Source organism: Alosa sapidissima, chromosome 8 (genome assembly GCF_018492685.1).
Source record: "Alosa sapidissima isolate fAloSap1 chromosome 8, fAloSap1.pri, whole genome shotgun sequence".
Classification (NCBI taxonomy): Eukaryota; Metazoa; Chordata; class Actinopteri; order Clupeiformes; family Clupeidae; genus Alosa; species Alosa sapidissima.
The window spans coordinates 3,181,531-3,199,631 of record NC_055964.1 but is presented as its reverse complement, the minus strand read 5'-3'; the positions used below and the strand labels follow the sequence as shown (position 1 = coordinate 3,199,631).

Here is an 18,101-nt window from a genome sequence, read left to right as displayed (position 1 = left end):
TGATGAAAACTTTGTACAATCAATTGTGCAATCCAACTGTAAAATGAGATGGTTGAAAGTACTCAGATCACCACCAAGATTTCAAAGAAATTCAAATATATAAATTAATATATAAATTCAAGACCATTTTAATATGTAATAAGCTGACAAACAAACACCTCATTAAGATGAGCTGAAATAAGAGTCATTCTGTGTGAAATCAGACAAAATCCAGGAAAATGGCTGCAGCACCAACTCCATTTGTCTACACAATGTCTAGGTTCCAAAACTAAAACCTGTTTTTAAATATAAAATATTTTTTATTGTTTTCATAGTATTTTTCCCCTTACACTTTCTAAAAAGGCCTTATCTTGGAGGCCATCTTTGGACATATATCAAATCTTAAAAAGTACTATTCCTAGCCTGACAAAACCTTGTAAAATGGAAGACAAACATGTTAAGATTCAGCCATTAAAACTTTGTACCACAGTCTCATTGACTTTATAGAACTCCCTAGTTTCAGATGAACTTTTAAGTCTCAAAACTCTTTTATTGGGACACACCTGCCATCAATCAGTATTTTCTCTAGAAATATAATCCTTTGTGCGAAGATTTGCACAAAAATATTTCACAGGCCTTGGTTTTAGCACCCATTGATGATATAGACAAGGTTTGAACAAAATCTGAGACGGTGCAGCAACAACCGTATCTGAAAGTGAATGACTTGAACTCACCATAACAGCCAAAGCTTGTTTAGGTAGGGGAGCAATTGGATTCACCTGCCCCTCAGGTAGTGGAATATCTGACTTCTTGATCTCCTTTAGTAAATATCCTGCAATTAGGGTAAAAAACAATAATAAGAAAATCTGTAAAAACATTTCCCTCCCTACTACAACCCCTGGCAAAAACTATGGAATCACCACTCTTGGAGATTGTTCATTCAGCTCTTTTATTAACAGATGAACATTCTGGCTTTGTGAAACATAGCTCATTAACACTGTAGTAATTAAAGGATATTTACTTTTCAGATCATGTAAAAGAAAAAATATGGAATCACAAACCCAAAAAGTTCCTAATTAGTACTTTGTTGCACCTCTGGCACCTCTTTCTGACAGCTTGAATTGTCTGAGGCATACTGTAGACTACTCACGCAGAACTATTGGTTACGTTTATGTAACCCTGGATCTCGGAGGGAGATAAGCGAGACGTGGACGGGGGTGATTGTGCAATAGACTAAACACTCTGTACTACATTTATAACAATTATTATGTATAACAATTATTTATCAAAATAACAGTTGCAATATGCAATTTTAACAAGCACCATACAAACTGTACAGCACTATACAAACATTTACAAATATTCCCATCATCACCATCCCAATGCTTAATGTGACACGCCGAGATAGCAACTAAAAAAACCTTGAATGTAGAGAAAGCTTTAGCCTGACCCAAGAGCTCTTGTAAAAAGAAGAGCACCACAGGAACAGAGCACTGGTAAGGTAACTCCTGATATTCCTCACACCAATTGGTTAACATTCAAACACCCTCCATTTCAGGTTATATAGAGACCTGGTAGATGGCGCTCTGGCACACTGGTACACTGATTAGTAGTGATTACATTTTGAGGCAGGCCTGCTGAACTTTAATTTAGCCTCTCACAGGCCAGGCCCAAAGAGCTCGTATGTCCGGCTGAGGATGAAGTATTTCCCTCCTCGCCTCGGAGAGTAAATCCCTTCGTAGGGGAAGAGAACAGTTGACAATGCGTGTTTTCTAGCAATACAAAGTTTTTTACACCTGACGAAGACCTGAGTGGTCGAAACGTTGTGTATCATCATCCACCATTAAACTGGAAGCTTTAGACACAGTGTGCGGATATCTCTTCTAGCAATCAACGCAACTTGCCACACCTGCACATCACCCTCTACCTGCTTCAAATAATAGCAGAGTCCCAAATAGACGCCTGTCTCTTTTAAACGCCTGGTGTGGCTACAGGTTTGGGTTAAAGACCGGTCTCAAATAGAGGCCTGGTCTGTTTTTAGTTTTGGGTTGTACTTAATCTTCTAAAACCTGTCAGATCGTCTGTTTAAAGCCCAATTCACACCAAAGATTCGCAATGAGACAAAATCGTTGCAGAAAGGAGTTGCAGCGGTGTGAATTAGATGTTGCACTTCGTTGCAAGCCGTCGCAAAGCATTCGCCATGTCTAGTCACAGTTGCAAGGTTTTAGAATGTTGCATCAAGTTGCTGGTTTATAGAATGTTGCAGCTCCTCTCGTTGCAAATATTTGATGTGAACTGGGCTTAAGCCAGTATGGTGCAGACTGCGCACGCTAACGTTATGATTAGATAGCATTAAAAGACTGCGGTGGGGAAAAGCTAGAGTTCCAAATTGTAGGTGCGGGTGACCCCTGGACAGCAGGTCTGTCCCTGAGTTCAGTAGGCCCGGTACATGTGTTGCTCGTAGGGAGAGCAGGTGAACACTGCTCCACAGCAACTGACAGAGTGCAGCCCGCCCTGGCGATTCATGTAGGCTATCACTGTAGCGTTGTCTGTCCTCACTAGCACATGATGGCCCTAGAGAAGTGCACAAAAATGTCTCAGGGCAAGAAAAACTTCCAGGAGTTCTAAGTAACTGATATGAACTCTCCGCAAGTGAAGTGCCCCTTAATCCTCTGCCCTCCAACAGAGCGCCCCAGCCGGAGTGGAAGGTATCTGTTGTCACGACTTTGCACATGGCTGTGCTGCCAATCAGCGCACCCACTGTAAACAATGTTTACAAAACCTATATGATAGTGCTGTGCTAGCAGTGGTCATTATTGCTAACATGCTAGTACTACTACACAGGTTGGCGTCTTTTTCAACTGAACCAAATGTTTTGCTATTATGTGAAAACCAGGTAAATGGAAATATGGACTTGGTGGAACAAACCATGCTTGCCTCTGCCTCATCCAACATCTCTTCATATATATAAAAAAAAAAACTCTAGGAAAAACTTCTAATGAGACCTACAAAGCCCATGGGGGATCAAATGGCCCTGATAGAGATGAAGCAGTAGACAAAATTGTTACCTTTCTCCCCCTTACCTAAAATCCGCTCCATGTCTTCACATCTTTTAATTTCAGTTACAAATTTACGCTGAAAGGTGTTGACACTTGGATTAAGCTGGAAAGAGAGTAAACCTGTATTTAGTCAGGTGGGACATGAAACTTTTAAAGTTTTTACTCAATGGCTGTGACATTATTTGACCAAGGTGAAGCTGGAATAGATCATGGGTAAGTCCACTCATTAAATTATTTGACTTTAAAGTTTTTTGCATAGCTACTTTACGTCACTCTAAAATATCTTAGAAAATAATGGAATTGTTGTAATCTGAAAAGGTAAAAATCCTAGAATGTTCACATGGCCACTAAAATTACTGACAGCCCTACTTACAGGGCAAGTTATTTTCAAAAATGCATGTAAAATGCACGAAAACAAAAAACATCCTGAGATAGCACAATAAGTGTTTCTCATAGTTTAAGATTGCCTCCATATGACTCAATGTTCAGATTCAAGAATACAAATATTTTTTCCAAGATTTCTTCCAGTAAGAAAAAAAAAGTTTCTGGTAAAATATAAAATTTGCAACAACTACACATTAAAATGGAATTGTGGGTGCTTCAAGGAATAAGCAACTAACGAATAACTGACAAAAGTATAGGCAAGCCTACACTTTGTATAGACTGTAGACAAACTAGGCTTAAGCAGTTGAGTACATCTAAAACTATAGTTAAGCTGATTTTAACCAGCAAAAACATCACGTCCAGCTAAAATTATTTTACAGTACTTGGATAAATACGGTTATGCACTCACATCTCTGAATTCCGCAAGTCCCAGTTCTCCTAGTTCACTGATGCAGTCATATGCCGATCCCGACTGCAAAAACAGCTGGGCCAAGCACATCTCCTCGCTCCGAAACAGGCCCATGTTGAGTCCTTCCTTATGTTATTTTGACTGTATGTCAAAAAGGCTGTGGCAGTTGTTGCGATGTAGCCTTGTGCGCTCGTTATCCGAGTTTTATTCGCCAGCACATTTACACTACTGTTCTTAAGGAGTGAGTGAAAACAAAGCTGGAATAGCTAAACGACCGGCTAATTTCTAATGTTACTCAAATCACTTGACACGTATTGCCTCTAGTTCTACCTGATGCACTACTAAACAATTCTGTCTTCCCACGCTATCTGGTGACTACTACGACTGTGACAGAAATGTAGATGGTGTCGGACCATAGACAGTACAAGACTGACTACCCTAGGTCATCAACCAATAAAACAGTAACTATGACAAGATGGCATTGTTTTATATATACTTTTAGCAGCTCCTGTTTGGTACCCACATTAGACGACGTTTCCTTCCACGTTCAACTTCAGTCCACTTTGAGTTGTTACGCATAGACAGTAAAATAAAGGTTACGTATGAGTTGTGTGCTGACGTGTAAACATAACCAGAGACACGAGTATGTATGGCCAAACAGCTAACAACACGCTCAACAATACGAAAGGTTCACGTTCGATATCAATATATAACCCAAACCTTTCAAAAACAACGGCAAATTAAGTTACAGAGGCAAACCAAACAGGGATACTTCCTGTCGTTAACAGCAGCTGCGTGGAGCCGGCGACAATAACGAAAGTTACAATATCGTCGCATTTCGGCATTCCTTCAAAATAAAAGTCGGAACTTATTCGTTGCATTTTCCAATTAGATGTACCGAAAGCGGTACAAAATATGGCCGCCGCTCAGTCCTGCACATTCTCTCCGCAAAAATAAATCACGCTTGTCAATTTGTCTCCAGCTCTAGTACTCCATCCCCTACTCTTGCAACTTTTGTGCATGCAAATCAGTGTGTAGCCTAGTCTAATCGTAATTTCCTGAACCCAGAAATTTTGAGTACCCTAAAGTTTTATTGCAGAAATGTCATCTATAGGCCTAATGGATGGAATTTAACTTGGTTGCCTAAAGTTGCACTTTGAGCATAATTAGCATAATAGGCAATTAAGGCGAGACAGTACAGGTGAATAGGGTAAAAAATAAATAAATAGATATAACCATGAAACTTTCTCAGTTGGTTACTTATGTTAAGATGTTAAAATGTATTGTATGTTTTTATATTTTAATGTTTAAGTATGCAAATGAGGCCCTCTCATTAAAAATGCTCAAATTTGCATACACACCAAATCTGGTTTCTGACATCTGCACGAGGCTCTCTCCTGCAGCCTTCCACAATATGACCTGAAGATGAGCACGCAGTATGTGCAGCATCAGGTTGGTATCAGTTGGAGGAAGCTTTTTAAGTTTAGGAGGATTTTGCTGCAACTAGATCTGGTAGCGAGTGTTCATCGACTTGGCCTTCTTCTGCCCATACAGTGCGACAAAGAACTCGGTCCCAGTATCTTTTAGCTCAATATGAGTGGCATCAGGTTCCCCAAGCACTGTACTGAGACCAGGAATGGTATTTCCTAGGAGTACTTTCAGCGCAGATGTCTTGCCCTTCCCACAGGGATAGGAGGCAGTGTCACATCCCGACAGCGCATGCATCCCCAGGAGACCTTGACATCTGTCACCCAATTCTCTGACAGTGGCATTTATATGGTGCCATTCATGGAGGTATTATATATAACTGGAGAGAGTGACTAAGTCCCGCCCTCCATACAAATGAATGGTGGAGGCTAGGCTAGTAAATCCGGCCAATTCATAGTCAACGCCATCTTGAATACTGGGGTTCGGATCCAGCACCAGTCGGCTCTGACCATGCGCCAAGTTCTAAAGCTGGAAATGACGCATGGACCAACGTCGATTTTTATTGGATATTCTATAAAAAGAGAGTTGTCCTCCAGTAAGAGGGTGGCGATAATGCACATACTTTGCTTGCCACGTAACAAGAAGAAGAAAAAGTTGCTCGGGAACGCGCGTGGAGTCCAGTGGAGTCGCCCTGAAGCGCCACTTAATTTCATTGGATAACAGCGGCTCTAACTAAGAGCGGTCTGCCTGACGTCTTGTCAAATATTTTCGAACATGACGTGAAATATCCGTTGTCGAACTATAAATAAACTATTCGGTTTTTAGTGCCATGTGTAGCGCATTTTTACAGTCTATGATTAGTTTGTTTTTTATTTTATTGTTTGCCAGCATGAGCGGACAATTACGTCCCCAACTCATCTAAAATGTGGTGTCTGGAAATACTTTGGGTTGTACACCGCAGATGGTAAAGTAACGTTAAAGAGAATGTAGTCTGCATATACGATATCCAATCTTCGCGCTCACCTGTCGAGTTAGGCTACCATCCAAATGAGGCAGCGGAGTCAGAGGCACAGTAGACGGCCAGCATCGCCAGGCGTCCAACATCGTATGTGTGCATTCTTTCCGTAAATCCTACATTATGTCCGGGGTCTGCTATTTACTTAGGCTTCGCAAAGCACAGGTATTTATTTGGGGTAGGCTTATTCGAGGCAGAACTTTTGTTTGGAGCGGCATACTAGGCTATCAAAAGCAGACGATTTTCGGTTTTGGTATGGGATTTAATTTACTTTTGGACTTTTAATATATAGTTAAATGTTGAGACTGATGGACACTTAAATCTACGGGATATTTGATGATCAGTGTAAAGTTTCGTGTAGTTGAAAAAGTGTTGGAATTTCCAGCTGCTTATTGTGAGACAAGGCAGTCCCTGTCACACATTCATTAAACGTGCGCTGTGCTCTAGTGGAAACCTTATTGCGTAGCGAAGTAGCCTAAATTGAGCTATTTTTTTTAATTATGCATGGTTTACTTTTATTAAATTTGTAGCCTGGAATGCCTCGCGGCAATAATTGTGTTTCAATGTAGTAGCCTACTGATTCAGCCTCTGGCAAGCTCAAAAGGGGGCGGCTATGGGTTGACAGCAACGTGTGACCATGGTTCAACGAGAACGGCTTAATGCCGCTGTTGTGTAATTTATTGTATTTAATCATGTTTAGGCTATTTTTGTTCGGGACAAACAACAACGAAACAAGATCAATACACTTTCTTTATTTGTCATATGATGCATAAATAACCATAATATAGGGGAGACCGGGGAAAGTTGCAACACTTTTTGCATTTGGCTCTGTTACTCAGAGACGGTTTGGATTACACAAACCAATTTTTTATACAATACACTTACATATGTCTGTTAATAGTCTAAACCATTTAAAGATAATTACAGAATCTACATTTTTCACAATTTGCATTTGACTGTAAGGAGTCAGATGTTGCAACTGACCCCGGCCCGGGGACAGTTGCAACATGTTAAAAATACAATATATTACAATATATGTCAGTGCAGCAAAATGATTATTTTTGTATGTAAATACAAGTTATGTAAGTTATAATAATATTACAGTGTTATTTATTCACCAGCTTTGATTAGATGACAATTATAGATTTGTCTAGATGAGTAGGCCTTATGTGCAGATGTCAAATATTGAAATTGATATAAAATACAGTAGGACTTTAGTGACATAGGAAGAATGGAACAATTTGGGAGGCAATTCACTTTTATTTAGACTATTGTCATGTAAAACATGTTTTTATAAATATATATATGTTATATTATCATATTTATGCATTGTACGGGACTGTCCCCTTTCCTGTCAGCCATGATAAAACCTCATGTGCTAGCTAAACAAGGGGACCTTGACACATGCTAACCATAGTAGCTTAAAGTTAACATATCACTCATTTAAATCATATAAGTTTGAGCTGAATCACAAAAACAGTGACAGCAGTTTAACAGAAACAAAGCTCAAGAAAATAAATACTTTCATACCTAAAAAACAGTTTTTTTACAATAAATCCTGGAGCAGTTCAGGAATCTCCTTGCTTTTTCTCTGCTAGCGGGGGGGATCCAACTGAGCATATGCAGTGTGAGTGTCATCACTCTACCTTGTTTCTGATTGGAGAAAATTGACATGTTGCAACCATCCCCTGTTGCAACCATAGACATAATATACAACTGCAACTGTCCCCGGTCTCCCCTACACGTCTTCTCATAGGCTCCTCAAGAAATACGCACTGAATAATGTTTGGCTGTAGCCGCCGGATAGGTACCCGCCCACCAACATGTACGCGCATGAGAGCTCGTGCCCAACACGGATTTTCGTGCATGGAGCTGGTTCCAAATGCTCCATGCGGCGCCATACTTGAAAATGGCGTATGCTAACATGCCGAAGCTAATCTGCACGCTCTTGACCCCCTGGTGCCATTCTACTTATCCATCTGCACTATAGAGCATCACAGTCCCACCCCTCCTCCAAGAGAGCTTAGTGTCCGGAAGTAAATTTCCCATTCATTTCTCCCATTGACGTTTTGGAAAAATCCGTATCTAAAGAGTTTTATAGAGCATGTCTTAGGCTAATCAGCTACGGAGTAACTCATAAGCATACAACATATCATTTCGAGTGAAAAAACGAAGAGAAAGTCCAAAAAAAGTAAAAGGTACTAACATATTTTCATTTCCAAGCGAAGGAACTACTCATCGTATGAAGGCTACAGTAGCCTAGCTAATGTTAACTAGCATTACCAACCTCCCTGCAAAACTCACCACACAACTTTGTAGCTCTTGTCCCTCGTGCTGGCCCTTACAAAACCCACAAGCTAACCCTCGGACACACAACAGTCAATAATGTGACCCGATTTAAAGTGGTTTTCACCCCTTTGGACACTCTTGATTTCGTCCTTGAAACAGTGAAATATTTACGGGGGCATGGACGGTTTGCTAACCATTTTACTGCAGTGTCTAGCTGCTAGCCGGTGGTAGCATCCAGCTTGCATGTGCTATCAGCTAGCTAGCTAGTTCAAAAGTTTAAGTACTTAATGAGGATATACAGGGCTTTTTATGCCTCGACTAAGTTGATGTTTCCTATAAACAACAATTCATGTTCATAGAAACAACAAGGTCACTAAAACATTATATTTCATACCTGTTGCAGCATGTAGGCTAATGCTAGCAGCATTATAATGACATTCTAATGCCTGAAAGGCTAATGATCATGTAAAAAATAGCTAATGATTAGCCTATCGGCTACCTGAAAAGTGAAGTGTTTAAACTAGCATTTACAGTACAGTGTTCTATTTGATGGTGTATTGGCCCTCATGCTTCACAATGCAGTCTGTGTGGTTCACCAATAAGATGTTATTAATGGTGAGATCAAATGTGCACAGAAGGCGTGATAGCTGGGTCTTAGTTGATGTGCTCTTCATCACAGCTTCTCGATAAGGAAGGGGTGAGTTGACTGTAAGCTTATAATCAGTTACACCAATTCCTCCTCGCCTTCTCCTCTCATGATCCTTAGCACTGGGTTCATCATTGTACCGGTCAAAGATGATGAGGATCTCATTAACTCCAGCTGCAGTATAGGCATTGGAGAGGCGGTATTGATGCTTGAGGCAATGTCCTTAATCATACCACCGGCCAGACAATGTGATCAACTGACTTTCATCAACTAGAACAACATTGGGAAGTGAAGCATTTTCATCAGGTACTCCTAATTTTTTGACAAGGACAGACTTGTCTCCCTTCCTCAGGCAACCAAATTCATCAATGAGTGATGGTGGAACTGGACTGAGCTCATGATCAAAAACATCTTTCAACTCTATACCACGCTGCTGCCCCACGACTAAGAGTCGAGCAAAGAGGGCCTCCAGGTCGTAGATGGGCTTGCCTTTCACAGTCAGAGCTTTCTTCATCACCTTCATGGTTGTGATTCTCTTACCAATGGGGCTATGGAAGCCTTCTGGAAGAGAATCTACAAAATCTTTGCTCTGCTGTTCATCAATCTGAAGAGCATTCTGCACGTTCACAGAGTCTTGTCCATTCATGATGTACAGAATTTGCTGGTTCTCTTTTAAGGGATGAGAATATTGCTGAACTCCATGATTTTATTGCGATCTCTTCAATCAATTTCTCGTCTTCTCTCTCCTTCCTCCTTATGTTTCCATCTACTCTGCTTCACATTTTCATTCACATGAACATTTAAATTTCCTCCTTTAGTTTTAACTCAATGCCACAAGTAATCACCAACAACCGTATTTATTTAGACTTGTGCTGCATTATCTAAATATTCAACATTTAACCAATGTCCCGAATTTGACAAGTCTGAGTTTTATTTATGATCGGCAGTTGTCTTGGTTTGTCTTCGCCTTAATGGGTCGACACTGGCTCCTTACCAGGTTCCTTAAAGGCTTTCACCAACTCAGCCCCCCCAAGTATACATGTTTACCTTGGAAAAATAATTTTGAGCCTGGCTTTATCACACAATCTGATTTTGTGTGTATGCAAATTCAAGCATTTTTAATGAGATAGGGCCTCATTTGCATATGTAAACATTAAAATATAAAAAACATGCAACACATTTTTTCTCATCTTAACATAAGTAACCAACTGAGAAAGTTTCATGGTGATATCTATTTTTTTTTTTTTACCCTATTCACCTGTACTGTCATGTACATTTCTGGGTTTACTATTGGGCCTATGGGGATTACGACTAGACTAATATGTGTGCTTCTCTGTGTATGTTTGCTTGTGAGTGTGTGGGGGGGTAATGGGGTGTGTGTGTGTGTGTTAGCTTATGAGTGTGTGTGTGTGGTGGTAATGCCCGGGGTGTGTGTGTTTATGTGTGTGCGTGTGCCTGCATGTGTGTGTTTTTATGTGTGTGTGGGGGTGGCGTGCGTGTGCGTGCCTGTGTGTGCATGTGCGTGCATGTCTACTGTGTGTGTGTATAGGCCTATGTGTGTTTGTTTACGTGTGTGTGTGTGTATGTTTGTGCTGGATTTTACAACGGCATCGAACACAATTCAGCCAATCATATTCAAGGACCGGAACTATCCATTTTGGAATCACAAAAAAATCTACTCTGACAAATAATTACAACAGAAGATATTCTTAACAGATGTGGTACACTTGATAGTGGGTATGATTTTCAAAAGCATTGGGACTGTCTTAATCATTTCATTTTCTTTAATGTATATATGTTTACTAAAACAAAATGTTTACAAAGGCACAAAGAAGTTCACTTTACTCCCCTGTTTACTGGTTTCTCTTCATCTGCAATAACCATATGATAAGAAAAAACATTATGGGCCCAAATTTAAATGTTGGTCAAAGTGCAAAGTCAGTCTACGAGCAAAGTTCAATGTGCACAAACTAACGGCATCATGTGGCATGAGACCATTTTATCTGACCTACTGTACTGATATTTGTGCTTCTTTCTCATGGTATTACATTTGCAAATAGATTTTACATCGTTATTAAGCACACTTTAGTCAGGCTATAGACTTGCCACTTTGTTCAGCATTGGAATTAGCCCCCATGTTCTCAATACATTTACACGAATATTAGGACCTCAGTCCAATAAAATATGCTGCAGCCACTGTTTGTCCCAGTATGTACTCTGTTAGCGATGGCAGATGATCCATGGACTGCTAAATTCAAGATATCAGCTTCAGTCAACTGGTAATATAAACCATCCTAGAGCACTTGAATATTTGATTTCTCCAAAAAGCTCATTATAGCATCAGGAAAGACTTGTGGCAAGAAAACACCGTTCATACAAAGCTGTCTGTAGACATCCAGTAAATCTCTTGATAGAATGGTGCTATTATAGAGGAGATGCAACTCAGCAGAGAGCATCAGAAGTTGATTCAAAAAGATTGCTCTTGTGAAAAGTCCGCACAGATGGCTGTGGAAAAGAGGCTCTGAGAGAACGCTCAACCAAGAACACTCCAGACTTTGCTGGCCTGTGTAGAAAGAAAAGAAAGGGGGTGTAAGATTAGAGCAGAATGCATCTTCCTATGAACATTCATGTACAAATAACATCTGTGTAAAAATGGCTCTGTTCGAAATTGTAAAAAACGCTGCCTTTTAAGATATCTAACAGGGGAGTGAGGCAACAAATGACCTAACTGTCTTTTCCTGCCTTCTAAGATATCTTCAAACTGTCCACGTGTAGGTCAATTTTGAAGACAGCATATACTGAATCCTTGAAGCTGACTATTACCCACAAATCTGTGCGGCAACTCATTGAAACAACTGCTGATTGTATTGAAATGTCATTTGTTTTGCACAGATTTGTCAAAATCTAGCAAGAAATAAACACTGTACTATCTGATTATACCGTTGTTGAAACCATTGATAGTGTCTGGTCTGATGTATTGTCAGACAACTTTCTACTGTTAGCCTGCTAGCTTCCGTAAGCTGATTAAACTGATTTAACATTATTACTTCTGCTAGCGTCACACCATTGGAATTTATACAGAACTCTGCTGCTAAACTTTTAACTAAGACCAAGAAGAGGGAGCACATCAGCCCTGTGTTAGCTGAACTGCACTGGCTCCCTGTTCCCTGTTAATGACTTAAAAAGCTCTAAATAGCATAGCCCCTTCATATATCTCTGAGCTTTTAATATCTTATCAACCACTTAAAGAATCTTAGATCTTCCAAAGCACTGCTTTTGTCCATTATGCACAGCAGCTATGAAACACCCTGCCTCTGTACATCCAACAGGCAAATTCTGTAAAACATCTTTCAAAAAAGACATGAAAACATACCTGTATATGAGAGCTTTTAATTAACTCACCTTTATCTTGTAACCTATTTCTTCACATTATTTTACATTCTACTGCTGCTATTTACAGGGTCTTCCTATTTTCTGCATGAATTGTATTTTATGTGTTGTTGTTGTATTGTCTATCTCTTTTGAAATCTCATTTTTACTTAATTCTAAATGTATGTTTAATTTATTACTTTGTTTGTTTGTTTGTATTATTACAACTTTTTTTTCTTTTCTCTCTATTATTGTGCTAAATGCTCCAAATGTAAAGCACTTTGAGCTGCATTCTGTGTAGGAAAAGTGCTATACAAATAAAGCTTACTATTACTATTATTATCATCATCATCATTATTATTATTATTATTATTATTATAATTGTGCTAAAGTTATCTTAAAAGATCATTCAAAACCATCGTTCTTAAAAAGATGTCACTCCAAAATCATATCTTATTAGACACCTCTCTATCAAGGCAGCAAGGCACTGCCTTCCATTTTGAACAGATCCAATATGTTGTAATAGTATGTAATATGTAATAGTATATGTAAAATGTAGTAGTATGTTCAGTGTCCTTTAAAATATGAGACATGTAAGCATTTACAATATGAATGGTATAAGTGACTTTATAAACTGCTTAAGTAATCTACTAACATTATCAAATGAATAGTAAATAGTTAATCAACCATTTAGTAATAGCTTGCTAATGGTTTGTTAACAGACCTAAACACCTAAACGAAACATCTTACTGTAGTTTCAAGAATATATTCCTGTAATTTATTTCCCATAATTTGAATCATTATGTGACTGAAGGTTGACTGAAGTATCAGAATGTTTAATATGAGAAACAGATACCTCACAGGTCCTCAGCCCAAGTGGCTCTGGAATGTTGGCCAAGTTTTTAAAGAAAAGACTATCTCTGAAACGGGCCAGTGAAAGAAAAAAACTAATGTGGCAAAAAGAAGGAGATTTTTGGTGAAAGATTACAAACATTTTATAAGCATAAAAACCTGAACTGAAGTATTTGCTAAGAAGAAGCCTTGTGAAGAAAAGATGCGGGAGGAATGCTGGACACAATCTTTCAAGCATTGAAGAGGAAATACAGTATGATCATCTTAGGGTTAGGGGTGTGTATACGAATAATTCAAAATATCCAAACAACCAATAATTTGTTTATAATTTTCCATTTCTGCAAGCAGTCCAGTTCATAAGGTTGATAAACAGTCTTAATAAGGCAGTTACACCATAGTTGGCAGTGAAAGGCAGACACAGAATTTGCAATACTTAAAAAGACATTCGGCATAATGCATTGCGTAATGTGGTCAAGGCCTGTCATTTCTTCTTACCTGATATAATCTTTTTACAGATTGTAAGGTTCTCCAGCATTTGAGCCAGATTATCATGAACCCAGTTATCAAGTATCTGTGCCAGCCCTGAAGATTCTGGGTACTTCTTAGCCAGTTGGAGCAAATATGGCAGAACACACTCACTGATGGCCAAAGGCTCCGCATGCATATTAGCATCATCTCGTTCATACAGACTGGTGAATCAGAGATATAAACATGTATCATATACTGTATGCTTAAACACAAAAATAAAATGTAATGTGTCATATTAAGCTCAGAAACACACAAATCGTTCACTCACTTTGTTTCCTTAGTATCTTTAAGAAGTCTGCTGAAGTCTGACTCTGGTAAATGGTATAACAAAACCCTTAAAAGGTCACAGTGATCCCAGAAATCTTCTAAAAGCAGATCCAGGAGCATGAGTATGGATTGATTGACATGTGCTAGAAATGAACTCTTCTGCTGTTGTTCTATTCCACCTGGAGTGGGATTTTGCACCTTTGACACAAAGACAGCAGCTTTCACCCTCACCTGTTCACTCTGATCCTGCAGTAAACATAAGCCAATATTGACCACCCTAAAGAAGAAGAAGAAAAAAAGTGTGTAGTATGGTCATTTGCTGATTTATGAATTGATCATTTTTATGAATGATTCATAACAAGGGTGCCTGCAAGAATACATGTTATGCATCCACACCCATCTCCCACCCTCAACAAAACATTAAATAAAAATGTCCTAAATTTACTTGTTTTCATGATGAGATGTCTTAAAATAAGCTCTCTATAAATGAACTCTTATTAAATTAAGTCAAATGATTTTACAAGAAAATGCTGGTTAAAGGCTCTTTATACTAAAAAGAATACCAACTATATTTTTTCATCTTAATAGAAGATTAATAACACCTGGTTAGATGAGTAGTTTTTGCAGTGCAATTCTTCTAATGCTAACGTTTTGACCAGCAAACCAATTGACCCTGCTCTTGCCCACGGTACAGAACTTGTAAAGCTGTCTTTCTCAATGCGTCTCGTTACTGAACTAGAAATATTGATCCTAGGCACCCTAGCAACCAATCTTTCCATTTCCATCGTTGGAATTACCACTGTAGTTACAGTGCATGCAAAGCAACACGCTGTATTGTAATCCGGTGGCTTCTTCTTCTTATTTTTATTACAGTGCATGTGTAACCCACATGATTTGCCAAATCCATTATGATGTACTGTACCGATAATTCTCTGATAGCCCCTAGACAAATGTCAAACAATCAAATAATAATAAACAACTGCCACTTGAAATTCGAGACGGACATCGGAGCTGACTATGATCGGAGCCTGGCAACTATGCCCGAACCAGAGCAGTTCGGACCAGAAAAACTGAGCTGAAAATGCAACTGTGTTTAACAGAGGACAGATGTAGGTTGCTAGTGACATAATATTAGCTTTCAGTATGGTACAATGTCTTTGTAAATGACGTTTAATTACAAAGTATTTCATTCATCCCGGATCTCCCTAACAGAAACGCTGTTGCTAGAAGGTAGACATTAGATTTCGCCATTTTGTCTGTTGTAGAAGATATTGATAGTGCAATAGTTTTGAAAAAATTATCAGAAAACAATGTTAAGGCAATTGTGGAGAAGAAGGATGGTTCAGGTGTTCTTCATACAGGATTCACCCCCTGTATTGGTTGAAACACACCCCATAATCACATCCCAGCATTATCAGACCCATATTCTGACTAGAGTTTTGAGTATGACAACGTCAGGCTAGTTGGCGACCCCAATCATTCAAAACATCTCTGTTGTAACACCCAGTCGAGAGTGGGACTTTGATTCTCCCCAAATGTCCTAGCAAGCTAATTAGTTTGGCTTTCTTTGTGTGTGTGGTTATTTTGCTACTTTTTTTTATGTTTGTTGATGTTGATCAAGTATGATTACCTCAATCAAGCACCTAATGTGGGCTGTCTAAGTTTATTTTTATGTAGCCAGATTGTAATGAATGATCTCATTACATGGGGTTTTTAATATTCTTCATCTAATGAATGTATATTTTAATGTAATCTACTGGTCAATTGTAAGATACCCAGTATCTCAGGCGACCCCATTTGAATTTCAGGTGACCCCACATGGGGTCCCGAACCCAAGATTGGGAAATGATGGGCTACTCCCTCATCGTGCAGGTTACGTCATGCAAAGCAATGTTTTTGCAGCACTGAATATCATGTCTGACCTCAACAATAAAGAATGCCTCTGTATGCAATTTGTATAAAATACTGTAATTCTGTGGATTTTGCAACACGCAAACAAACACAGGTAGCAATGGCTATTCAAAACAACATAAAAACTATGTGCTTCAATCCCAGGCTACTTTGGACTGTCTTTTAAACAAACAACAATTCCAACTGCAAGGTCCCAAATTGAAACGACAGATAATGGTCCCGAATTTAAGGACGTTTCAGAATGCCACACATGCACAGCATGACCAGCTACAGACAACGAATGGCAGACAGAGTGTGATGCCACTTATAGGCTACCACAGACTGTTTTTGAGTTACACTGTTGCAAATTTTTATATGATGATGTATCATTCTACTAAATGGTTTATCTTCTATATTATCAAGTTATTCAATAGGCTAAACATATAACCTTAACTCAAAACAGCTGTAAGGCATGTTATTCTGATCTGTTAAAAATGTCACATGCATTTAATGCTTAGATGGACACAAAATGTTTACATAATTGGTTTCTACTGTACAACACAGCAGAATGGCTGCACAATGCAACAAAACCAACACATAAGGTATGATCATTTGTACAGTACTAACTTAATATGGAAACTTGGGCCTAGTTGAACACACAAAACAATATTTACTGTAAAAATGGGTTTATCTCAAGGATAGAGGGTAAATTGAAGAGATATATCTACCTAATGCTCAATCCCAGTTTGTGTGGATTACTTTTCTGGTCTTTACACATCAGAGGAACCCCAGCAAGGCAAAGGGACTCAGCACAAGCCATTCTGAGTGCCTCTGAGGCGTTTGGCACCATGTGACGCTGTAATATGTTGCACAAACGTGGGAACAATGTATGGTCCAGGCTTGGAGAAAGGAGAAAAGAGAATGAGAGAGAGAGAGCAACATGTCAAAGATCTAAAGTGACAGCACCAAAGACACACAAAGTGGGGTTGGCTATACTCAAAAGCAACTGTTACTGATTATAAATTGATTAAATTTCCATGAGGAATATGTGTGTGTGTGTGTGTGTGTGTGTGTGTGTGTGTGTATCTTGAATGAATGAGTCATAGCTCATATGAATGAGTCATAGCTGTGTGCAGGCAGCCACTGTGGAAACTGTAGAAACAAGAAAGCCTATCCAACCTCCTATTTGGATAATGCAGAATTATCTGAGAGCCTGCCAGTGATAAATCTTTGTAATAACTTCACTGTATCTGCTTGAGAGAGAAGTGCCAGTGCCAGTGATTTCAGATTAGTGCCCAACATGTCTATCTGGGCTTCAGGTCCAATAATTAGGACCTCTGTCTTCTCTTAATTACAGGAATTGAGAGACATCAACCAATTTATTCGGTCTATAAGCTTATCAGTGGGGCCTTAGTGAGTGCTTAGTAGTGAATTTGCATAACTTAAATAATGAAGAATGTCAGAATCTTTGTGAAAACTGAGGAATTTGGTTTTAAGAACCAATTTCTTTATAGGAATAGGTGGTGAATGAGGCCCATGAAGTTGAAGCTGAATTAGCAGAATGACCATCTACAATCATCAATCAATACAATTTACGATATTGAGCAATTACATTGAGTGATATTGATTTCAAAGCCATTTTGAATATTATTGTGCAGCCATATATATTACATGGGGGCAGCCGTGGCCTACTGGTTAGCACTTCGGACCTGTAACCGGAGGGTTGCCAGTTCGAACCCTGACCAGCACGGCTGAAGTGCCCTTGAGCAAGGCACCTAATCCCTCACTGCTCCCCAAGCGCCGCTGTTGATGCAGGCAGCTCACTGCGCCGGGATTAGTGTGTGTTTCACCTCACTGTGTGTACACTGTGTGCGCTGTGTGTGTTTCACTAATTCACAGATTGGGATAAATGCAGAGCTCACGGGATCAAAAGAGTATATATATACTTATTATATATACTTATACTTACTTATACATATAGTACAA

At 39.1% G+C, this 18,101-nt stretch overlaps 2 protein-coding genes across 4 annotated transcripts in view; both read right to left on the bottom strand.

Moving 5' to 3' along the window:
- LOC121715869 (V-type proton ATPase 116 kDa subunit a2-like) overlaps window positions 1–4,645 on the bottom strand; it is a 30,297-nt gene extending 25,652 nt beyond the window's left edge. The window contains exons 1-3 of the mRNA XM_042101888.1: window positions 3,832–4,645; window positions 3,063–3,141; window positions 714–811 (exon numbers count right to left, since the gene is read on the bottom strand). Coding sequence (XP_041957822.1) covers window positions 714–811; window positions 3,063–3,141; window positions 3,832–3,945 — 291 coding nt within the window. The 5' untranslated portion in view covers window positions 3,946–4,645. The remainder of the gene's footprint in view (window positions 1–713; window positions 812–3,062; window positions 3,142–3,831) is intronic.
- Window positions 4,646–10,975: 6,330 nt separating this feature from the next.
- The window catches only part of si:ch211-225b11.4 (thyroid adenoma-associated protein homolog), a 54,369-nt gene continuing 47,243 nt past the window's right edge, over window positions 10,976–18,101 (bottom strand). For 2 of the 3 annotated variants that reach the window (XM_042101885.1, XM_042101886.1), the window contains exons 28-31: window positions 16,844–17,014; window positions 14,227–14,502; window positions 13,926–14,119; window positions 10,976–11,772 (exon numbers count right to left, since the gene is read on the bottom strand). In XM_042101885.1, the coding sequence (XP_041957819.1) occupies window positions 11,504–11,772; window positions 13,926–14,119; window positions 14,227–14,502; window positions 16,844–17,014 (910 nt within the window). In that variant the 3' untranslated portion in view covers window positions 10,976–11,503. The remainder of the gene's footprint in view (window positions 11,773–13,925; window positions 14,120–14,226; window positions 14,503–16,843; window positions 17,015–18,101) is intronic. The other variant, XM_042101887.1, reaches the window with a different exon arrangement.